The sequence below is a fragment of the Bos indicus x Bos taurus genome, chromosome 11 (assembly GCF_003369695.1).
Source record: "Bos indicus x Bos taurus breed Angus x Brahman F1 hybrid chromosome 11, Bos_hybrid_MaternalHap_v2.0, whole genome shotgun sequence".
Taxonomy (NCBI): domain Eukaryota; kingdom Metazoa; phylum Chordata; class Mammalia; order Artiodactyla; family Bovidae; genus Bos; species Bos indicus x Bos taurus.
Genome location: NC_040086.1, coordinates 70,484,257 through 70,508,423, shown reverse-complemented (window position 1 = coordinate 70,508,423; position 24,167 = coordinate 70,484,257). Strand labels below are relative to the sequence as shown.

Here is a 24,167-nt window from a genome sequence, read left to right as displayed (position 1 = left end):
CTGTCCTCCTGCCCCTCTCCCCACTATCTTCTCATCCTGCTTCTTGGAAAACCAATCTCTCATGTGCATTATTTCTCCATCACTGATCTTTGAGCTGCTGACCTGGGCTCCAGAGGAGCTGTCTAGAGGTCTGAGATATTCACTTTGTCTCTGCTTCTAAATCTCTGCTTCTTGGTCCAACTCACATCCCTTCTTGGGCCTTGGATTTCCCTTCACTTAAACAAAGACAGAAAAAACAACGACCTTCTGAAGAAGCCGTTTCGATTTCCCAGGATAACCTGGCCTAGACGCTGGAGAGGCACGTGGAAGACTCTAGCTCTTGGTCAAGAAGAGTTGAGCTTCTCCTGGGGGCACTGGGAGAAGGACAGAGTGGTGCTCTGGTGTCAGCTGAGGTTCTTACAGGGAGATGGTTGTCAAGGGCGCTTTCCTGGAATGTGACAGACACTTAGATGCTGGGCATGGTCAGAACCAACTTTGCTGAGACTACGATGGGAAAAGATGTATTATTTCTTCCCAGTCTCTTCTGAGCCTCTGGTACCTGTAAGTGTTCGCAGACTACAATTTAAAGCTGGGAGCTCCAGCTACTGGGCAGGGATCTCTGAACAGCCAAACCATATACAGAAAGCGTTCTGGGGACAGTAGACCAGAATTTAAGACTCCAGAACTATGATCAAGCTCTAGGATGACTCGTTCCTGAAAGTGGGACTCTTAGGGTGGGCTGCAGGCTTCCAGGTCTAGCTGCATGATTTCAGGAAGAATTTGATTCAAGTAGCACTGAGTCCCACTAAGGAATTCAGACCCTGGGGAGACACTGTCATGGCTCTGACCAGGCTTTGCACTGCTGAGTGACCATTTTGAGAGGGCTCAGTAGAAGACTGGAAAAGGCACCTTTCTTCCCAGCCCTGCTCAGGGCCTTGCCAGCTAGGGGCTAGAATGATGCCTGCAGGTAGGCAGTGGTAGGCAGTGGCTCTTGACATTCCTGGGTATGTCATACAGCCTTTCATGAGCCCCTCTTTTAAGAGCCAGGAGAGTAGCTGACCTCTAAGATTTCCTTGCAGCTTGAAATTTAGTGGCAGGAGAAGCAAGTAAAGACACATCCTATTCCCACAGCGCGAAACTTCATTGAATTAACTAGGACAGGTTTTGATCTCTAATTTACATTTCCATTAACATTATATACAAGAGTGGGGAAAGGCTCAGAATATTCTGGATTTTATAAATTTATGGATATGTTACATACCTATTGTTCCCAGGACTGCCACTTGTTCATCTGGTACTTTTGTATGAGTTAGAAAAAGATGCCTCTTTAAGACATTTGGAGCTTCCCTGGTGGCTCAGATGGTAAAGAATCTGCCTGCAATGCAGGAGAAGTGGGTTCAAGCCCTGGGTCAGGAAGATCCCCTGGAGAAGGGAATGGTGACCCACTCCAGTATTCTTGCCTGGAGAATTCCAAGGACAGAGGAGTCCAGTGGGCTATAATCCACGAGGTTACAAAGAATCAGACATGACTGAGTGACTAACATTCACTTTTCACTTTCACATAAGATGTTTTACTTTTATTCATCAGAGAAAGGCTATAATAAATGTGCAGATCTGTAGCGTCTGCAGTGTGAATGGTGTCTCCCCTTAACTATGATGCTCTTGTGCAGTGTCCAACCTGAACAATCAGACAGGGCAGCCCTGCCTCTCTCCCACCTTCATTATTTTTCAAATACAGCCTAAGTAAAACTTTCTTTCATATGTAGGCTTTCTCATATCTTTGAGACCAATGATTCTTATATCAGAATTCCTGGGGAAGGTGTAGGGAGCTCTTTCATATGTCACAGACCTAGACATACAGGCAGCTGTCCTCTTCCTCTCTTTCACTCATCCCCCCAAAACACACACTGAGCTTTACAAGTTGAAGACCACAATCCTCAGCTGTGTTGGGGCATAAAAATGGTTGAGAAGTACTGCTTTGGGCTCCTGACCATGAGATTCACCCTGTCCCAGGAGGTCACTGAGATGTAGGTGTGTCCTACCCCAGCCTACCCACTGCCTCCTGCTCACCCCACGGAACTCGTGCAACAGACGGACATTCTGTTGCTTTAAGTGGTGCTTCCGCTTTGCCACCCAGCCTGAGCCAGGCCTCTTTAATTTTTATTTATCTTATAATTTATCTTTGTCTGTGTTGGGTCTTCATTGCTGGGCACGGGCTTTCTCTAGTTGCAGACAGCAACTCTTCACTGCAGTGTGCAGGCTTCTCGTTTCGGTGTCTTGCCTATCGCGGAGCATAGGTTCTGGCGTATGGGCTCAGTAGTTGTGGAGCACAGGCTTAGATGCTCAGCAGCTTGTGGGATCTTCCTGGACCACAGCTTGTGAAATCTTCCTGGACCAGGGATTGAACCCATATGCCCTGCATTGGCAGGCAGAGTCCTAATCACTGGACCATCAGGGAAGCCCAGCCAGGGCTCTTAGCTTCTAGCCTCAAAGACTTTCAAAAAGAGCATTTCCCGCTCCTTGAATGTCTGATTGCCTGCAGTAAAATTGTTATTAAACAAACAATAATGTTAATAGCCACTGTTTATTGAGTAGTCGCTAGGGCCCAGACACAGTGTTACGTGCTTGTCCTATTTTATTGAATACTGTCAATAACCGTGTGAGAGTGTTATTTCCATTACAGTTATGTGCGTGCTCAGCAAAGTTTAGTCACATGAAGTCACACAGCTAAATGGAATTTAATTCAAGTCTGTTGACTCCTAAGCGTCCTCTCTGGAGTACTGTGTACCACCACCTCCAAGAGCAGAGGACTTCAGCCCTGCTGCTTCCGCTTAGTTGCTCTGTGGCCTTGATAGTTACTAACATTTTTTTTTAATGAATTTTTTTTTTTCTATTCCAAATTGTGTGTGTGCATGCTTAGTCACCAAGTCATGTCTGACTCTTTGTGACCCCATGGACAGAGAAGCCTGGCAGGCTACAGTTACCAAGTGAAGGAAACTAAGATTTCTTACTTCCGTGTTGATATGTGCCAAGAACTGGGCTGCATGGTGCTAAATATTATGCCAACTTCACTTTCTAAATCCAATAACAAGGCAGATATTATTGTCCTCATTGTATAGAAGTGACTATGGAGAAGAAAATGGCAACCCAGCCCAGTATTCTTGCCTGGAGAATCCCATGGATTGCCATTTCCTTCTCCATAGTCACTCAACTAAGTCTCAATCTTCTTATCTATACAATGAGGACAGTGCTTGGCACATATCAACATGGAAGTAAGAAATCTTAGTTTCCTTCACTTAGTTACTTCTCAGTAAAGATGTGCTTTAATTTTGATTTCTTCATTCATTCATGATACAAGCAGTTATTAAGAGTTATTACTGGGATGTCCCTGGTGGCCCAATGGCTAAGGCTCCAAACTCCCAATGCAGGGGGTCCAGGTTTGAGCCCTGGTTGGGGAACTAGATCCCACATGCCGCAGCTAAGAGTTCACATACCACACCTAAAGAACCCGTGCATTGCAACTAAGACTGAGAACAGCCAAATAAATACATTCAAAAAAGAGTTATTACTATGTGCCAGGTACTGGGTTGGACATTTGTCTGCATTTCTGAAAATCCCCATGGGCCTACACCTGATACTGCCTGGAGGACAGAAGGGATATAGGAGTCTTGATCTCACCTGATCCCATGACAGCAGGAGAGCCAGTGGGTGCAGCTCCAGAGCTGGCGGAGGGGCGCAGAGAAGGAGCAGTTAAGGTGGGGGTGCCGTCTCATCTGGGCATTGCCTTCCTGCTGGCCCATGTGCCACCCATAGCTTGAGGCAGTGGTGGGGAGCGGGGTGCCCTGAGATGCCTCTCACAGAAGGTCTGGTGAGTGTGGGTATTCATCTCCTGGTTCTGGGTGGCAGGAGGCTCTAGGGATTCCCAGCGCCAGGAGTGGCCGAGTCCTTATCTGGAAGTTGAGAGTCACTGAGGAAATCAGCTCTGCCTCAGGCTAACAGAGATGGAGGCATCCGGCTGGGGCAAGGGTGGGAAAAGGAACAAAAATTTTTTTTTTTTCCTGGGGTCAAAATACGTCATATTCCAGGGCTTCACTGCTCTCATGCTCTTCGGCCTAACCTCCTATTTCATGGATGATATCAAAGCCTTCCTGCCCGTTCCCTCCGGACTCCCCTCCGCTGCCTCCCTTCACATCCAGGGACCTGACCATGCCTAAGCCAACCCCCCTCCGCCCCTCCACCTCACCTCCCATCCAGGTAGCTCTGGGATCCTGCTCCATCAGTTCCCCTGCCTCCCTTCACATCTACAGCCTTTCCCTTCTTCTGGCTCTTTTTCCTTCTCCTATGCACATGCTCCAGCAGTTCCTATCCTTAAAAGAGATACAGAGAACAAGCACCAACTTCACCCACCTTCGCTCCTCCCCAGCTGCCACCCACGCTCTCTCTTCTTTCCAGCAGCTCTGAAGAGTAATCCCTACCCATTGTCTCCTTGACATTCCACACACTTCTCAACAGCAGCTGCCTGTGATCTCCAGGTCCCCCAGGCACAGAAGCTGCTATAAGTAACCTGGTTGATGTCCTCAGGGCCACATCAATGGGCTTTTCTCACTCCTTACCCCTCCCGACTTTTTTGCTGTGTGGACACTTCTGCTTATTCTCTGCTCTCTGGGTTTTCCTGGTACCCACTCTCTACCTCCCTGAGTGTCCTCGCTCTGGCTCTCCTTTCTCATTGTCAGGGCTTCCTGGTTCCAGGACCTTTCCAGAGTCTTAGATGGTAATACTATAGAAATGAATATTGCTTCCGCAAGACTCTTTTTTTTTTTCTTCTAATCCACGCCCCTCCCCCCCTTTTTTTTTTGCCATGCCATGTAACTGGCAGGATCTTAGTTCCCCAACCAGGGATTGAACCCAGGCCACCTGCAGCGAAAGCACCAAGTCCTAACCACTGGACAGACAGGGAATTCCTGCACAAGACTCTCAGGCAAGCAAAGCTTTTCATTGAAAGAGATAGTTTATGCTCAAGGTAGAAGGTGGGGAAAAGGGGCCAGCTCAAGGGGTGAGTTGCTTTTATTAAAAAAAAAAAAAAAGAGAGGGCTGGTCTCATGAGCACTGGTAATTTCCAGAAATAGTCAAACATCTTTGATCAGCAGTGGGTGGCTATCAGGAATAGGGAGTGTTTCTGTGGGGGAAAGGTTGGCATGAGAATTTTCTGCAAGAAAGCACAGGGACAGATAAGGTTGAAATTGACAGTTGAGCTTCTTGTCTTGTGGCCACTAGATATGCCAGGCATTTGTTCTTTAGCTTGTAGGGCTTGTTTTGCCCAAGGCTGTTCCCGGGTCCTGATTCCAAGATGGTTGTACTCTTGCCTGTCTTGTTCCTACTGACAACATCTGCTCTCATGGCTTCAATCGCTGTCTGATTCTCAGGGGTTTCCTGGCCTGTGTCTCCAGCCCAGATCACCCTTTCTTGAGTCTCAAACCAACTTTCTGGATGCCTTTACCTGGGGGCCCTGGAGAAGCCACAAACCAACCTGTCCAAACCAGGACTAAGGGTCTCTCCCAGGTTGGCACCTGCTACTGTGTTCACCATCTCAGCAGCAGAGGCACCCTGTGCTCTGGCTCTCTCTTCAGATCCCTAGACTCGGCTAGACTCTCCCAGCCCTCCTATCCTCATCAGTCTCTCTGTCTTGCTGATGTGGCTCCTGCTTCTTTCTCAGATCTGACCCTGTTCTCCCATTTGAACCACCTCTGCCCAAAATCACACTCTTCTCTTCTCTCTCCAGAGTTATTTCCACAACCTCCTGCCCTGTCCACTTACATCTGTCTGCCAGCTGCCGTGAGGTTCATACATTACAGTATGTATGTAGAATACATACAGTACAGTATGATGCCACGGAGTATTGATTGCTTACTAGGGGCCAGACTCAGTACTGAGTAATTTTGTGTTTTATTGAATGTATTATTGAAGTAGGGTAGGCAATATCTCTATTTTTGCAGTTAAGGAAACTTTGGCTCAGAGAAGTTTGGCAACAGGTCTGTGGTCACACATCTCACAGGTGTTGGAATTTAATCTCATTCACCTTTGGATTTTAGTTCCTCACATACAGCTCAATGAGTGAGCAGATCTCAGACTTTCAGTGATAGGCCGAACTCAGGAGGTCAGAGTCCAGGGGGTCACCTGAGAACATACAGAGTTTTCCCTGGAAGGCTATGGGGTAGGCTACCTCCTGTGGGGGGAGGGAACAGGGTATGTATGGGAGTGGAGGTGTGGGTGGGTGATTATTTTCAGGGGACACCTGGGGTACAGGCAGGGATCAGATCTAAACTCTGACATTAGAGGCAAATCTTGGTTAAGTCACGTATCTTTTCTGTACCTAGTCCAGAGGCTGAGCTAGTGTCTCTGCTTGGGTCCTAAAATTTTGTCAAAAACTTCCTTCCCTTGGAAAGTTCGTCCTGGGTCCCCATTGAGGGGTCTGCATGAAAAAAAAGGTTAGATGATGTCATTTCTCAGCTAGAAATCCTTAGAGCTCCCTTTGCCTGCAGAACAAGCCCAGACTTGACAGAGCTGTGCAGGTACCGGCCCTCGACTACCTGCCTAGACTTGGGCCCTCCCAGCAAACTATTTGGTCCTCCGTGCCTTTGCTCAGAGTTTCCTGAGCCTGGATTGCCTTTCCTACTTCCCTGCCTATCTAGGTCCTACTTCCTTCCCAGCCCATTGAGGATGCAGCTTTTCCACAGAGGGTCTCTGGGTGCCTAGTCAGATAGCACTGAGGCTCTCCCCATGTGCCTATCCCTACCCAGGACCAGGAAGGACTGGATTCTCCAGGTGTTGCAACAAGCATTCCCCGGGCAGTATAGAATCACCATGAAACTAGCTGGCGACTCATCTGGTTTGAGCTTCTTACATTGTAGACATGTCTGACTCTTCCTCGTGAGGGGTGCCTGTGTCACCTGGGTCTGTCTTGGAGGAATGGAGGGCTGGCCCTGGTAACTTTAAAGATAGCGTGGGTTTGCACGTTTGTGCGTGTGTGTTTATATGCAGGGTGGGGGAGGGAGAGGAAGAGCTAATACTAGACATTAGTGATTACCTACCAGCAATGGTACTAAATTATGTTTGTACACAACTTCACTGAATCTTAACAAAATCCTTTGTTAGAACACTTTTTCAGGTAAAGAAATCAAAGCTCAGAGGAATTAAATAATCTGCCCAGGTTCATTCAAGAGGGCCAGGGCAGGGTCCCAGCCTCCCTGTGTCAACCGCAAAGCAGAGTTCCAGGAGTCCCGAGTGGGTGTTCAGGGCAGCCTGGGGTGGGGGGTGGGGTGGGAGGATTACTTACCCCCAAGGCCCCTCTCCAGTGGGTATTTCAGCAGGGATATATTTTGGGTTCAAACTCTAGGTTTGGTGACTCAGTCATCTTTCCCTTCTCCTCTCTCTCCTCTCCTGGACATGGCGCCATCATTCCCATCAAACATATCTGAGTAGGTGAGCTCTCTGACTTACTGGAACCCACGTCCCAGGACTGGGGACCAACCCCATCCCAGTCCCCCTGTGCTGACCCTTCCTGCCTCCTCAGAGCCTTGCCCTCCTGCCTGAGGACTGTTCATTTGAGGACCAGGATCTGCCCAGCTCCCTCCGGAGCAAGGTGGACCCTGTGGGCTGTGTGAGGCACAGGGCGGTGGGGACTTTGTCCTTGGGGCTGAAGGCATTCTTTCCTGGGACAATACCTGTTTGTTCCCTTTCTACTTGAAACCTGAGTCCCCTTCCGTCACCTTTCTTCATTCCTGCGATGCTGGTCACCATGGAACCTCTTTAGCCATCGTTTTAGTGGAAGGAGTGGACAACAGTCAGTTACTTTGGGTCACTCCGTTTCCTGAGTGGGGACTCTGAGGCTGAGGGTGGAGGAGCCAGCCACCTTGGGTGATCCAGAGCATCAGGGGGTGAGGAGGGGACCCCGGTCCCCAGAACCCCCTCACTGTAGCCCTTTAGGTCAGGGACTGGTTTTCCCTTCAGGGGACAGTCACTCCTTGATGCCCAGGACAGTGATGGGTCAAACGGGGGTTCAGTGGATTGTGCCTCAGAGGTCAGCACTAAGTACTGTCCATGCCAAACCCCAAAGCTTTGTCCTCATTTGGAGTGGAATATCTGATTGCGGCTTTTATAGTTTGGGCATAGATCTTTAAGTTTCCACCAGGCCTTGGGGAGGCGCCACCCGCTGTCCTGACAGAAGACGTGGTTGTCCGTACACAAGTGTAGGCACCTCCCATTGGCAGGCGCTGAGGAGGCCAGTATGTAGACCCTGAGGGCCTGAGGGGTCAAAGGTGTGAACATAGGAGGGGGAGGCCTGAAAGGGACTCTGTCTCATTGGCAGGTGCTGAGGAGGCCAGTATGTAGACCCTGAGGGCCTGAGGGGTCAAAGGTGTGAACATAGGAGGGGGAGGCCTGAAAGGGACTCTGTCTGCTGGGTTGCCTGGGCAAGCCATGGAGTGTACTCACCTTCCCTTCCATACTGTTGGTGTCCCTCAGGGCGTGGAGGGACATGGGCCATCCTGGTCTGCCGGGGAGGTAGTAGTGAGAGGGATGGAGGCAGTCTTGCTCAGAAGGTGCCGTTGAACCTTATGTGTCTGGGCCCTCAGGCAGCTCTAAATCTTCTTTTTAGCTTCATAGACATGATTACTATGGGGAGACTGAGACAGCATATCCACTTTGATCGCCTAAGGTCAGAGTCAGGGCTGGGGTCTTCTTATACAGGGAGTCTGAACTACAGCCTGTGTGAACATCAGAGTCACTCAGGAGTTAAGGGAAGAAAAATAACCAGACAAAGCCCTGTGGCCGTTCTCTGGAAGAGTCTGCTTCTGTGGAGATCTGGGTATCACCTCGGAATCTGTCGTTCTAATCAGTTTCCAGGAGATTTTGATCTGCAGCTGAGACTGAGAACAAGGGCTATAGCCAAACACCACGTTTCCACATGTCATTCACACAGAAAGCCTTCACCCTGGTTAGATACAGGTAGCAGGAGTCTGTGGTGTCCAAAGCCTGGACTCCAGCTTGTTTACTTTGATTCAGTCTGTCCCTCGAGGAACGTTCTTTCTGGGTTTTGCTGGAAGCAGCCATCTTGACAAATTCTTGAGTCTCTCTTGCTCAGAGAGGTGAGAGGTGGGGTGTTGGGACCCATGGAATAAATCTCCCTCCACTTCACTCTGGAGAAGGGCCATGTCTCTCAGCTATTCCAGGCTGCTTGTTACTACTGTGACAGGCAGTTGTCTTCTCCTCTGATTGTGAGGAAAATTCTCCTCAGAGAACCGAGTGGCTGGAGGCTGTAATCAGCAGGACCTCAGAGGCTGGGCTGGAACCTCTCTTTGGCTAGGGGTTGCTAGGAGCTGCTCTGCCTGCTGGGGTCTGGGTGGGGACATGGTGGGCCGGCTTCCAGACAGAAGGCAGAAGTTTTCAGTTCCTGGGTTAGGATTTGTTGCTCAGCAAAAAGAGTCTGGCATTGCCTCCTGCCCTGTCCCCAGATGGTATCTCAAGGGACCTACTCTGGGGCAGAAACTGGGGGATATGGAACGTGTGGCCTTTGTCCTGATTTTATCCTTGATCATCTCTGGTCACCTCCCTACCTGTCAGGGTGGAAATGGGTCACTATAATATCAGCAGAGAATTTATAAAACTGAGTGAACTTGCAGAGTCTGCGGTGAGACCTTTATTACATGGGAAAAGAATGAAGTCAGGTCAAGGGCAGGAATGGACGACTGACCCCGGAGGGTTAAGGGAGGCTGGAAAGAGGCTTGGAGGGGTCAAGCGGTCAGCTTAGGACAATGAAATGGCTGGGAGTGTCTGAGGTTGGCTTGGTCAACAAATTGAGAATGAGGGCCAGGAACTTTGTGCAGAAGACCGGTGTGCCTGAGAGAAAACAAGGGAGTTAGTCTCTGCAGAGTCCCCTGCTGCATCCTTGAGTGATAAGAGGGGTTGCAAAGCTTGACTCAGCATGAGCTTCCAGGGCAGCTACCAGAGTAATGAGCAAAGTAGAAACTGGTGGGAAAAGGAAGTGTCAGACTCCCCCTTGATAAGCTCCACCTTCCCCAAGACCCTGAGGTGACCATGTCAACGCCAAAGCCACCAGCAAAATTGGGTTCATGCGTTTCACTGACACTGTTCATAATGGACTGTCTACAGTCATGCAAACTGTCTACATGGACTGTCTACATAATGGACTGTCTATAGTCATGCAGTCTGGAGAGTCCCTTGGACTGCAAGTAGATCCAACCAGTCCATCCTAAAGGAAATCAGTCCTGAATATTCATTGGAAGGACTGATGCTAAGGCTGAAACTCCAATGCTTTGGCTACCTGATAAGAACTGACCCATTGGAAAAGACCCTGATGCTGGGAAAGATTGAAGGCAGGAGGAGAAGGGGATGACAGAGGATGAGATGGTTGGATGACATCATTGACTTGATAGACCTGAGTTTGAGCAAGCTCTGGGAGTTGGTGATGGACAGGGAAGCTTGGTGTGCTGCAGTTCATGGGGCTGCAAAGAGTCAGACATGACTGAACGACTGAACTGAACTGAACAGTTATGCAACCTGGGGACTTGGAAACTTTAAAGTGTCCAAGAGAGTCCGAATGTTAAAAGTGCCCTCAGTCCATGCCAAGTGCCAAGTCGCTTCAATCACACCCGACTCTTTGCAACATTATGGACCATAGCCCACCAGGCTCCTCTGTCCATGGGATTCTCCAAGCAAGAATACTGAACCGGTTGCCATGCCCTCCTCCAGGGGATCTTCCTGACCCAGGGATCAAACCCATGTCTCTTTACATCTGTTGCACTGGCAGGTGAGTTCTTTACCGCTAGCACCACCTGGGAAACCAGTGGCAGATTTCTTTACTACAAGAATGCTTTAAGGGCTTCTCTGGTGGCTCAGCGGAGAAGGCAATGGCACCCCACTCCAGTACTCTTGCCTGGAAAATCCCATGGACGGAGGAGTCTGTCCATGGGGTCGCGAAGAGTCGGACACGACTGAGCGACTTCACTTTCACTTTTCACTTTCACGCATTGGAGAAGGAAATGGCAACCCACTCCAGTGCCGTCTATGGGGTCACACAGAGTCAGACACGACTGAAGCGACTTAGCAGCAGTAGCAGCAGTTGGTGGCTCAGTGGTAAAGAAACAACCTGTCAATGCAGGAGACACAGTTTCAATCCCTGATCTGGGAAGATCCCACACGTCTAGCAGCGACTAAGTCCCTGTGCCACAATTATTGAGCCTGTGCTCCAGCGTCTACAACTATAAAGTCCAAGTGACACAACTACTGAAGCCCGAATGCCTAGAGCCTGTGCTGAGGCAAAAGAAGCCAAGGAATGAGAAGTCCGTGCACCACGACTAGATAATAGTCTCTGCTTGCCGCAACTAGAGAAAACCCCGCACAACAACAAAGACCCGGCATAGTCAAACATAAATAAAAATTTTAAAGCTCTTAAAAAAATAAAAAAGAAGAAAGAATGCTTTAACTCCTGTTGGGCTTCCCACAAAGTGGTTTAAAAAGAGTTTGTGATTTGTACTGATCCTCTCTGCCTCTCTCCATTGTATGTCCCTGGATGTTATAGGTTGGGGTCCTCTGGATGCTTGAGGATTGTGCTCACGGCCCAGAAACTAGCTGCTGCCTCTGGACAACCCCCCAGGTACCTCTTCGACCCAGGGCATGGGCACCCGTGACGATGTACCCCCAGGTAAGGGGCCCCAAGGAAGGTTGTGGGGGTGGGGATCTTCCTTGAATACTCCCACGGGCTCTGCTTGGGAGATGTGGTCAGGCCGCCAAGCCTTTCCATCCCGGCCAGACTCTGTGGGCTCTCCCTGCTCAGCCTCCTGTGGGGGGCTCCCTATCTGGCTCCAGATTCCAGGGCTTTGCTTCCACTCTCTGAGCTGATGGGCTGACTGAGGATAGTGTTCTGTAGTGGGAATATGAAGACGGGCCAAGGATGCAGGAGTGGGTCCATGGGAGGGCTGGGTGGCCCCGTTTTCCTCAGCTGACAGGGCAGGAGACAGTGTGGCCAACTGTATCAGCGTTCCAGGCCTGGTGCTGCCGCTGGGAGCCAGCTGTGTGAGCCTGTTTCCCCTGGAGGGTGAGGGAGTCAGAGGTCCTGCCTGGAGCGAATGGGTGCTTGTGAGGTGGAGCTGCTTCTCCTGGGAGGGGCCTCTACAGGGGCCTGGAGACTCCTTGCTAGGAGTGTGGAGAACCGGGAACGCCTGAGCAGTTCAGGGAACAGGCCACTGTGCTCAGGGCCGAGGACCGGGAGCTCATGAAAGAGGCTGAGAAGGTGCAGTGTGGGGAGGGTTTGGAGCAAAGCTGGGAGAAGTCACACGGAGCGGGCTGGAAAGGTGGGCTTTGGTGGGGAGCACGGTGCCCTGGCCGGCTGGGGTTGGGGTGGCAAGCCCCCACCTGAGGGCAAGGCTCTGATTTGGGGGATGGGCCACAGAGTGCCCGGGACCATCTGTCCCCTATCCCGGCCTTAGTGGACTCTAAGACACTGCTCTCCCTGCCTTTCTGTCCCCAGCCAAAGTTCCGGCTCCTGTGGCCATGTACGGTGGCAGCGTTCCCCAGAGCAGTGCTGGGCCCCTTGCACTCCCAGGTGGAAGCAGTGACTCCAGCCTGGAGACTTTTGGAGAAGGTGAGATGGAGGGCCTGGTGACTCCATCACATCAGATGGCCTTCAAATGTCCCAGCAGCCTCTCTGGGGCCTTGGAACAGAGATGGGCCATTCCACCTGGCAGCCACACAGACAGGGTCAGTGACCACAGAGCAGAGCCTGGACCTCATCCTGGAGGGAGGAGATGGGTGTGTTTAGATGCCCAACTGTGTCCTCAAGCCATGGCAGGTATTAATTTTACCCAGGTCCCTGCTGGACATGTCCTTTGGTTTTAGGTGGGTCCTTGGGCTTCCCTGGTGGCTCAGATGGTAAAGTGTCTGCCTGCAATGTGGGAGACCTGTGTTCGATTCCTGGGTCGAGAAGATCCCCTGGAGAAGGAAATGGCAACCCACTCTAGTACTCTTGCCTGGAAAATTCCATGGACAGAGGAGCCTTGTAGGCTATAGTCCATGGGGTCGCAAAGAGTCGGGCATGACTGAACGACTTCACTTCACCTCACTTTTCAATTCTCTGCCTCAAAGGATGGAGGTGTACGGAGGGCTCCCGCAGGAACAGGGAATAAGTGGGGTTCTCCTAGGAATTGCAGGAAGGCCCCATGAACCCCAGGAAGGCAGCGCTGAGGTCCTGGGGCCTGGGTGGTGTTAGCACCCAGGGAAGTGGGGGGAGTGGGCTCCTCTAGCATAGCAGTTCTTGTCTCAGCCTCCCTCCAGCTAGCACCCAGCGCCCTCCTGGAGAAGCCATCACAGCTCTTGAGTGGACGTGGGGACCCTGGCAGCCTCAAACTGGATGCTCCCCTGAAGGGCTGGCAGGCCAGGAACGGCCACCCCAGGAACCTTGCAGCCTTGTCTCTGGGTCCCCACCCGCTGGTGCCGCTCCCTTCGCTGAAGTCAGAGGCCAACAGTGTGGCCCAGGACACCACCCAGATCAAGGACAAGCTCAAGAAAAGGAGACTCTCAGAGGGCTTGGCAGCATCTTCCCGTGGTGAGCCCTGGGCCCTGCCCAGACCCCAGCCCTAAGGTCAGGGACCCCAGGCCACTTGGACTGTGAGAGTCAGCAGGTGTGCAACTGGCAGCTGGGGTCAGAGGTGGTCGGGGGGCACCCTCTCTACAGCCCCTGCCTCCTCCGTGGAATGCCATCTCCCACTTAGGCCTCTGCAGCGGCTCCCAACCGGACTCCCCATTCCCACCCTCGCCTCCTTCTAGTCTTCACTGCAGAGCAATTCTTTTTGAACACAGATCTGACCACCTTCTTCCTCCCACTCCTGCCAACTATGCTAAAGCCACCCAGTGGCTTTCAAGTGGATACAAGGACTAGAACCCGCTGCTTTCTCTCCTAATTCAGTACTGATTTTGTTCCCCTTTCTACCCAACCTGCCTCTGAATTTTAATTATTTAATTAATTTATTCTGAATTTTAAATAGGTGACTTTGACTGACACTTACTACCAAATTTTACAGGAGTGGGAAAGGACACTCAGCACAGTCTAGGGGTGGGCTTGGGGCTGGGGGAACATCTGCCCCCTCCTCTCACCATGCCAGCCTCCCCAGGACACAAGGCCCTGTTGCCAAGCAACTGAATTAACTCCACTCCCCACACTCTGGGGACTCACTTACTCCCCATCCCTACCACATACAGCCTCTCTGGATCCCGGTGGAGGCCCCAAAGGAGTTCCCCTGAAGACTGCCATCCCCCGGGCCACCTCTCAGAGGCTGCTGAGGGTGTCCAGGCCGATGCCTCCCATTCAGAGCATCCCCACCACCCCAGAAGCCAGCATAGCCAAGGAGAAGGGCCTGGACCCGCCCATAAGCCGTCAGGGTCCCCAGGAGCTGAGACCTGGTGCCCAGGAGGTAAGGCAGTTGGACTGCTCTGAGTCTTGCCTCCCTGTCCTTCTGTTTTTCTTTCGATCCTTTACCAATCCCTGTTCCTGGGCCCTGAGCATCTCTGAAAGTATCTTCTCTGGTAGTTGCCCCAGAGGTACCGAGCTGGCTCCTTCTAAGCAGATGCTGTGTGATTATCCATCTTACATGTGATGGTTCTCAAGCCTTCTCTGATCTAAATGTTCCAGAATTTCCTATGGTTCTGACCCTCCTCACTTTTGGCAAGGGACTGTGGCAGAGGGGAAAGAATACTGGGTTAAGACTCAGGAGATTTAGGTTCTGGTTTCCACTCTGCCCCTCACTGGCTGTGTGACCATGGGCAAGTCACTTCCCTCTCTGGGCCTCAGTTTGCACTAAGAAAAGGGAATTGGACCTGATGTTTTTGAGGATCCCTTTCAGCTCTGATGTTCTAGGATTTTCTGAAATGAGAACAGAAAAACAACTAATAATAATGACTAAAGGGGTTGGAGGAGGAATGAGAGGACCCCTTTTTGTTTAAATGGTAAGGAAACAATGAGCTCAGAGGTCCCAGGTTGTGCTATTAAAAAGAGAAGCAGGATACTTACCAGCGCTGTGGATAGAAGGGACCACTCGCACGAGGCACCTGGGAGCTGAGCATCCAGAGTGGACTGTTTCGTGGACCAGACCCTCCCCTACCTCTGCTCCCAGGTACAGATTTCCCAACAGTACCTGCACTGCAATGATGAGAAGATGCACAAGTCCCTGGGAGGCATTGTGATCCCACCCATCCCAAAGGCCAATGTACCCACTGGGACCTCCCGCACACCTGGCTCCCTTCCCAGCCTCTTGCCTCTGGGCCAGGACATCCTCACGGGCCTGAGGCCCCCCACCACACGGTAAGCAGCCCTAAATCAAAACTACCTATGGTCCTCTCTCCTCTACCCTCCAAGATCTGCTTGGACTCCCTATGACTGAGTCTCCACCCCAGGGCAGAGCTCTGGGAGCCAGATGTGTGGAGGGCAGGGTCCTCCACCATGAGCCTCTGACCTGGGGCAGTCACAGAGCTGGCCCTTGACTCCAGCAGGAGGGGTGCATAGGCTTAATTAACAATGTCTTGACCTCTGTTTTCTACCAATGTCCTGATACGTGTGGTTGCTGCCCTGATGAATAGAATATGAATATTTTTAAAGCACTATTGGATTCATGATAGCTCTTTGTGATGGTGCATTTTCTTAATGAATGGACGTTAAAAATGCAAGCATTATTGTGTCTATATATGGGGGTAGTCTACAAAAGTTTTGGACTAAAAAGGGAATCAAAAAACTGGGAATCAGTGAATAGGGAGAGTGAATAGAGAATCAGTGAATAGAGAGAGAGGGAGAGATTGAGACAGGGGGAAGTAGAGAGAGCGCTCTCTTTGGGGTCTGCTGTGCCCATTTCTCTCAAGGGTCTTCTGTCTCCCACATCGCCTCCCCTTCTGTCCCAATACATGTCCACATCTTACTGTACCCTGGTGAAGTGTGGGAGCCCATCTGTGGACCTGCTCCTGGATTTAAGCTCTCTGCTCGATTTTTCCACCGACCTCTTCCTCTACCGGCCTCCACCTCCTCACCATCGACACCGCCTCCTCGTTTCCTGCTCAGACATCCACCTCTTCCTCCCCTCTGAGAGTTCGTGGTGGCTTTCATGACTCTCTGGCCCCCGATAAGTGACCTTTCCACCCATCCCACTGCTCTTGAGCTGTTGATGTCCTTGAATTCTTTGCCTTCCTCACCTTCCTGACTTCCAGGCAGTTTCCTGTGTGCCCCCTCTTTCCTTATTTCTTAAGTGTATTCCAGAACTCTTCGCCTCCATCTCCTTGTTCTCCCCTGGGAGGCTTATCTGTGCAGGTGGCTTCCAAGGTCAAGTGGGATGGGAGACTTCCGCATCCCCTGGGCTTCCCTCCACCTGTTGAGCATTCCCAGGCCCTCAAGGCTGATGCAGATCCAGCGTTGGAGGCAAGGAGGGAAGGAGGGTATATCACCACCACAGCATCACGGATGGAGCTCTTCGTGTTTCCCCTAACTGTCTCTCCCCCATGACCCCCTAATTTCCACTGGGCTGCAGGAGTGCTCTTTGATCTTCCAATTTCAGCATCATTTTCAACTCTTGCCCCCTGTTCCTAACAGATTGCCACATCCCATGCGGGCTTTCTTAAGCAACGAGAGACAGTACGGAGGCTACCACCCCTGCTTGCCCTGCCTTTGCTCTTGGTTTGTACTTGCTGGCTCCCCTTTGACCTCCCCCTGGAGCTCCTACCCCATCTCCTGTGGCCCTGAGCTCTTCATCCTGATCTTTTGTTTTCATCCACCCCCCCTCCCCAAATATACCCCTTCTATGCACCTCACTTCTATTGACTTCCTGGTGCCAGCAGCTTAAACAGGAGTCTCCTTGGCCAGACATTCAGGGTGTTCCAGTCCACCACTTCACACTTCCTCCTGTGCTGCTCTCTGGGAGCCTGAGTGGCAACCCTCTCCACCCCCATACCCCTGTGTCCAGCCCTGGACGGCACCTCCCTGCAGCCCCAACATGAGCCTCTTATCCTTGGCCTGCTGGTCAGTTCCTACATTTTTCAAGCCCCAGCTCCACGTCCACCCTCTCTGTCAGGTCTTCCCTGGCCTCCTCGGGATGTGGGGAAGGGCTCTGTTCACACAGCACCCAGCCTGTGTGCGGTCCAGTCACCTCCCACCTACTTATTTGCTCACCTTTTATTTCAACCTCATTTCTATTCTTGAACTTGCAGCACTATAAGGCAGGGGCTATATCTGGACACTTCTGTGGCTCCCAAGGTGTCAAGCTCCCATGTGAACTGCCATGGATTAGTCACACGTGGATTAGGCAGATAACATCTGAAGTATCTGTCTATTTGCTGTCAGGTTGTGACATGGATTTCTCTCCATTGACTCCGTGAGGCTAGCTAATGGCTGGGAGGGAGACTCCATTACCATTTCATCCATCCTTCATCTGTCTGTCTGTCCATGTGTCCGTGCATCCATTGAGTCACTGTTAAGAACCACTCTGTGCCAGACACTGTGTCAGGCGCTATGAAAGCAAAGCCAAACAAGACATTCCCTGTGTTCTGGGAGCTCATAAGGGAAATTTACCAGCAGACCATTGACTAAAAGTCCCAGTGAGGTAAACACTAAGGTAGAAGGCTGCCTCTCATTCTGAGGAGCGCTGTGGAAAATTATTTCAATCAGGCCAGGAAGACTTCTCAGAGGAGGTGAGGCCAGTTGAGTTTTGAAGGCTGAGGCAGAGTCTGTGAGATGGAGAGAGGGAGAGTTGGGAAGGATGACTGACTGAGGCATTTAGGGCATGGCTAGTTTTCCAGCAGCACTGTATCTGTGTGTGACGGGGGGTGAGGTACGCAGGGCTGAAGGGCCCGTGTGCTAAACTGAGGAGTGTGAGCTTTACCCTGAAGCAGTGAGGTGCCACTGGGGGCTTTTTGGTGTGGAAGTGATGTCAGATCTGATTTAGGAAGGCCACTTTGGCCACGGCAGTGTGGCATGGGCTGTGCACACAGTCGGGGTTGCCTCAGGGATCCAGGGAGAAGCTGTGGGCACCTGAATGGGCAGAGGCTGTGGGGCCCTGGTCTGCAGTGGTCAGTGTGCAGAGGGGCTTGGAAAGTGAAGAAGTGGGGGAGGGGATTGGTGACTGGATGTGGGATGAAACAGGTAGGGAGCTGAGGCCCATGCCAGAGTTACTGGATAAACAGCCAGACAGATGGTGGTGGCTTCAGCAGGACAGGGAATTAGGAGGAGAGGCAGGCTTTGGAGCCTTGGGGTGGCAGCTTGTGAGTGGGTTCAACTTGTGCTGCTGGGGACACTGGTAGATGCTCAGATGTCTGGCCAGGTGCATGGAGAAGACTGTTGATGCAGTAGGGCTTTGCTGTTCCCATCATTTTCGTGTGGCCTGGTGGGACCGCCTCAGGTCACGGTGGGGGTTCAGAAGAGGGAGAAGGGGCTAGAACGCTGTGTGGACAAAAGTGAAGGCTCTCTGGGTGTGGGTGACCTTGGCCTCTGTCCTTTGTGCTAATGGGTCTCTAGAGAAGGAAAGGCGGAGAAGGCAATGGCACCCCACTTCAGTACTCTTGCCTGGAAAATCCCATGGACAGAGGAGCCTGGTGGGCTGCAGTCCATGGGGTCATGAAGAGTCGGACACAACTGAGCGACTTCACTTTCATGCATTGGAGAAGGCAGTGGAAACCCACTCCAGTGTTCTTGCCTGGAGAATCCCAGGGATGGAGGAGACTGGTGAGCTGCCGTCTATGGGGTCACACAGAGTTGGACATGACTGACATGACTTAGCAGCAGCAGAGAAGGGAAGGAGAGGTTTGCCAAGGTCCACAGCTTGAAGAAGGCTGAGCCACGTGCTCTGAGGCCACGTCCTCTGCTCAGAGGGGAAGGGAAAACAGCCTCCAGCTCGAGGTCAAAGGGGCGAGGCTGTGGGCCAGGAGCCGGAGATGGCTGGGTCTGAGGGAGGAAGCAGTGCCATGATTACTGGTGCCCTGTACCCACTCTGTGCCTAGCCAGAACCACCAAAGGGACTTCCCAGCTCACCTCTGCCCAAGCCCTGTTAGCACAGCTGGGCAGTGGTGGGTTCCAATGGCAAAGACCTAGTGCCCTAGCTGGGCGCCCTGGGGTGTTTGCCTGTGTCTCCAAGCCACACAGGCCCTCCCTGGGGGTCCTGATCTAGGAGGCTGTGCCTGTCCCACGGAGCAACTCAGAGTCTTGGTTGGCCCAGGCTCTGGCCCTTCCTGTAGACCTCCGGTCCCCTGACCTCCACGGTCCCCTCAGTCAGATCAGATTAGTCCCTCAGTCGTGTCCGACTCTTTGCAACCCCATGAATCGCAGCACACCAGGCCTCCCTGTCCATCACCAACTCCCGGAGTTCACTGAGACTCACGTCCATCGAGTCAGTGATGCCATCCAGCCATCTCATCCTCTGTCGTCCCCTTCTCCTCTTGCCCACAATCCCTCCCAGCATCAGAGTCTTTTCCAATGAGTCAACTCTTTGCATGAGGTGGCCAAAGTACTGGAGTTTCAGCTTTAGCATCATTCCTTCCAAAGAAATCCCAGGGCTGATCTCCTTCAGAATGGACTGGTTGGATCTCCTTGCAGTCCAAGGGACTCTCAAGAGTCTTCTCCAACACCACAGTTCAAAAGCATCAATTCTTCGGCGCTCAGCCTTCTTGACAGTCCAAGTCTCACATCCATACATGACCACAGGAAAAACCATAGCCTTGACTAGACGAACCTTTGTTGGCAGAGTAATCTCTCTGCTTTTGAATATGCTATCTAGGTTGGTCATAACTTTCCTTCCAAGGAGTAAGCATCTTTAATTTCCTGGCTGCAGTCACCATCTGCAGTGATTTTGGAGCCCAAAAAAATAAAGTCTGACACTGTTTCCACTGTTTCCCCATCTATTTCCCATGAAGTGATGGGACCAGATGCCATGATCTTCGTTTTCTGAATGTTGAGCTCTGTGCCAACTTTTTCACTCTCCACTTTAGGGACCCGATATCTGGGCAGGCACTCAGGTGGGCTCTCCTACAGGCTGTGTTCCGGCCATCCCAGCCTGGGTCACCCTGCTGAGTGAACACTCTGAGGCCAGAGCACAGGATGTTGTGTCCCAGTTCTCGTGGCTTGTCACCCTGTCAGCCCCCCAGAGCCTTCTGCTGTCTATGCATTTCCCAGTGAGAAGAGAAAAGTCCATGTTAGATAATGTATATCTGGTCTTCCTGGGAATGTAAGGCCCATCCATGCATCACCACCTGTCTTAGTGATGTTGTATTCTCAGTGTCCACACAGTGCTTTGTACATGGTACATCTTCAATAGGGTATGGTAACCCACTCCGGTATTATTGCATGGATAATCCCATAGACAGAGGAGCCTGGCAGGCTACAGTCCATGGGGCTGCAAAGAGCTGGGCCTGGCTGAAGCAGCAACATGCATGCACAAATGAGTAAACAGTACTGTTTACTTTAAAAACTGCAATTAAAACCAGTGCCAGGAATGCCTCATCTTCCCTTCCTGTGCTCAGTTTGAACTGAACGTCTCCTACAAAGCAGTGGTGATTTCCCATTAGCAGCAAAGGGGGTCATTCCCTCTAGACCCTGGAGGAGAGAAGGAGTGGGTCTCCAGAGTTGGGAGAGGACTTGAAGTCAGTCTGTCCTGAGGTGGGAGGAGATTCACCCCCATCTCCTTCGCTCACAGCAGGGGCAGGGCTTCCTGTTGGACTGAGTGGTTTACTCATGGAGGCTGGCTTCCTGGGGAATCAATGGTCTATGCAGCAAGAAAACAGCGTTCTGAGTTTTGTCTGGACCAAGCCTGCCGGTCAGCCTGCTCTCAAGTCCAGAAGGAGCTGCATCTCCTGCTGCCTTGAAAACCTGGCCAAGAGCCTCTTTACAGAGGCACCCACGGCCCCCTCTGTCTCATCCCCCTCTCAGCTGTCACCCCATCCTGGAGCTAGCCTGGGAGCTAGCTCTTGCTTGCTAGCTAGCGCAGCAGGAGCTCTTGCTTGCCATCTCTCATGGTGCTTTTTTCTCCCCCATTCTTTTAAGATTGGTCTGGGAGCATGGGCCTTGGGAGAAGACCCCCAGATCTCTGGGTATGTACTCGTCTTGCACCCTTCCATTTGTTATTTGACTCTCTGGTTCCTGGGTTGGATCATGGGATTGGAATTAGGGCTAGAGGAGATCTGGGTGCTCTTAGACTCATTGCCTTCATTTCATGGAAGGGGAAGCAGAAGTCGCTCTGGTCCCAGGGAGGGTGGCCCCTGCTCTGTGGTACCCTCCACCAGCATAGGTTGCTTCATGATCACCCGGCTGAGAGAGATGGTGCTGTCCCATCTGATGGAGGAAGGGTGCACTGAGGTTCACCAAGATGGACCTTCTTAGTGCACAGAAAGCACGCAGGTCCTTGCGGCTCCAAAGGTGGGGTTTGTCCCATCCTATGGCTGCCCCTGGGCTTCCCAGGTGGTGCTAGTGGTGTGGTAAAGAACCCGTTTGCCAATGCAGGAGATGCATGGATCTAAGCGAATAGAGGATTCCTCTCCAGACAGAGTGAGAAATTAAACTGCATCCCGTGAATCCCTTGGTCAGCTGATCCCAGGAGGTTTCAGCCTCAGGGGAAGAGAGCCAGCTGGGCTGGCAGTGAGGCAGGTGGTTGAGGCTCAGAGAGGCTCTCCAGCCTATGACCTAATTCGTGGGGAGGATGGAAGGTTGAGTGAGGGGACATGGGCAGAGTACCCTGGGCCACAGGCCTAGGGGGGTTGGCGGCAGCTGCTGTGCTGACTGGCAGGAGCGGGTGGACTGTTGCCCAGCTTCCGGGCAGGTCACCCTGTAATCAGCTCAGCAGCAGGTTAGTTGGTCAGGGGGAGGCTGCTGCCCATGAGGCCCCAGGGTTAGGATGCCCAGGTGGGCCTGAGAGGCAGGCCTGGCATGGAAACCTCTGCTGTGGCCAGTCTTCCCTCTCTGGCCAGGCTGTGGCAGGGTGAGCTGGGGCAGTCCAGTGTGACACACACGGGCACCCAGCGTCCCTTGAGAGCTTCCTGAGAGCGCTGGAAGGGGTTTTGGGCCAGGGGACGCCAGCCTAGAGCTACTCCCCTGTCTGCCCCACCAGGTTGTCACTTGAGAACCAGGTCCTTGTGGGGCAGGGGCCAGGCTGCTTGGACAAAGCTTTCCAGGGAGTCTCTTGGAGGCATAGGTGAAAGGGGGCTACAAACTGGCAGAGTCCTCAAGAAGCTCTCTGACCTTCCAGCTGTCGGCAGAGGACAACACTGCCCAATGTGGGCACCACGTCTAGCATGTAGTCGGGGCTCACGTGGTAGTGTCTGAAGCTAAGGGCTTGCCTGCAGTCCCTGCTCTGGTGAGCTGGCATCTGGGCGCCTATGCCCTTGGCCCTGCCTTACTTCCCGGCGGACAGAGGCTTCGCCCCTCCTCCCCCTTGGTTCTGGAGTCTTCTCCCAGGAGGGATCTTTGGTAGAAGGCAGGGGCTGGACAGAGATCTGGGGGTCCCCAGGAGCCCTGCCAGATCCCCAGACTCTATACCCTTTCCAGCCTCAGGCAGCCCCAGGTGGTGGCCCCTCTTCCCAGAGGAGCCCTGATTTGCAAGTTCTCTCAAGGCCAGTGAACTCCAAACTTTGTGAGCAGGAGAACCTGATTAACGCTGCCTTCATTAAAGGAAAACTAATGGACCTACCCCCACACTGTCCCTAAAACAAGAAACATGCTCTTAAAGTCTGGTAATTGGGAAAACATGGAATGACAAAGATATGCTATGGATTTGATGTCATTTGGAAATGAATTTGAATTTTATTAATCATAAGAGCATCTGAAGGTCACTGGGTCTCAACTTTCCCATCTGTTAAATGAGAGCGTTGGGCTGGCTTTAGTCCTCTGGCTCTTTCCTGTGGTGTTACAGTCTCAGACAGGAGCATGGTAGTGTATAATGATCAATGGGCTCATTTTGTTTTTCCTCTTTCTGAAGCACATGCCTCCCAGTTAAGACAGACTTACATTCTCAGGAAATATCTTAAACCTCTTAGATAACAGGTCTGCCCCTATTTCCTGCCCATGCTCCTCTCCACCCCACCCCACCCCACCCCACCCCAGTCTTAGAATAAAGTGTGCAGTAACTGTTGATAGATGGATGCAGGATGGATGCATGAAAGGGGAAGGGTGTTGGTCCTTAGGCAGCCTGTTCTGTTCCTCCCAGTGCTGCTCTGTAGAGTGAATTTAACCTGTGCTTTCCCTTTTAAGGCAGCATAGGGGAGAAGCACTGAGGGTAGAGGGCTTAGACAGTTGCATGTTATACCAACCCCAGGGCTGTAGAGCCTTAATCCCAGCGGCTGCTGCTCTCGGGTGCTGGGTGTCCTCAGTTTTACTCTTGTTCTCCACTCTTCAGAGCCAAAACCTTTGATCCCGCCTGTCAGAGACAGGTCTGCTGCCCCTGAGAAGCCTGCCCTGCCTTTATCTCAGTCTGCTCCGATGCTGACATCCTTTTCCTTCAGCCATGCCAAAGAAGCTCATCCCTTGTTAAAAGAAGAGGACCAGAAGGAGAGTGAAACCAAGGTACCTGGAAAGCGAGGGGAGAGGAAGCTGGGGTCAGAGCACACCACTGGCTGAAGGCACACATGCTTCTGAAATACGCAAGTGTGGGCCTGGCTTGAGGAGAGCAAGGAGGAACCCGAGGCAGCTGCTCCAGTCCTTAAGGCTAGAACCTGTAGATGGGTTGGGGTGAAGGCTATGGCAGAAAAGAGAGGAAAGAAAGGAGGAAAAGGACAGAGGTGAGGGGGCCTAGGTGAAGGGGAGAGTACAGCAGGGACCCGAGGGGTGGGGTTGAGGGAGGAGGCGAGGACAGGAGGAGGTCACACATGGTTCAGAAGGAAGCAGGATGTGGGGGAGATGGCAGAAGGGCTTAGGTGAACCAAACCAAGTAATCTGAACCAGCACCCAAGATAGCAACCTAGAGGCAGCTGACTCAGAGGCAGATCAGCCAAATGCTGTGTTTCACAGGCTGACAAATACCTTGTACTTCTAAGGTGACCTTGATCCAGATGATTCATACAGATCCTAGTCTGGATGAATTTAGTGAAACTTGGGGAGTCATTGGGCTTCCTACATGACCCAGTGGTAAAAGAATCCATCTGCCAAGGCAGGAGTTGCAGGAGAC

At 51.9% G+C, this 24,167-nt stretch overlaps 1 protein-coding gene across 1 annotated transcript in view; it reads left to right on the top strand.

Annotated features, from left to right (window-relative positions):
• Positions 1 to 24,167, top strand: part of TOGARAM2 (TOG array regulator of axonemal microtubules 2) — a 59,377-nt gene that overhangs the window by 2,205 nt on the left and 33,005 nt on the right. Inside the window, exons 2-8 of the mRNA XM_027555759.1 lie at positions 11,576 to 11,698; positions 12,524 to 12,637; positions 13,316 to 13,597; positions 14,251 to 14,462; positions 15,162 to 15,349; positions 21,056 to 21,102; positions 23,400 to 23,566. Coding sequence (XP_027411560.1) covers positions 11,671 to 11,698; positions 12,524 to 12,637; positions 13,316 to 13,597; positions 14,251 to 14,462; positions 15,162 to 15,349; positions 21,056 to 21,102; positions 23,400 to 23,566 — 1,038 coding nt within the window. The 5' untranslated portion in view covers positions 11,576 to 11,670. The remainder of the gene's footprint in view (positions 1 to 11,575; positions 11,699 to 12,523; positions 12,638 to 13,315; positions 13,598 to 14,250; positions 14,463 to 15,161; positions 15,350 to 21,055; positions 21,103 to 23,399; positions 23,567 to 24,167) is intronic.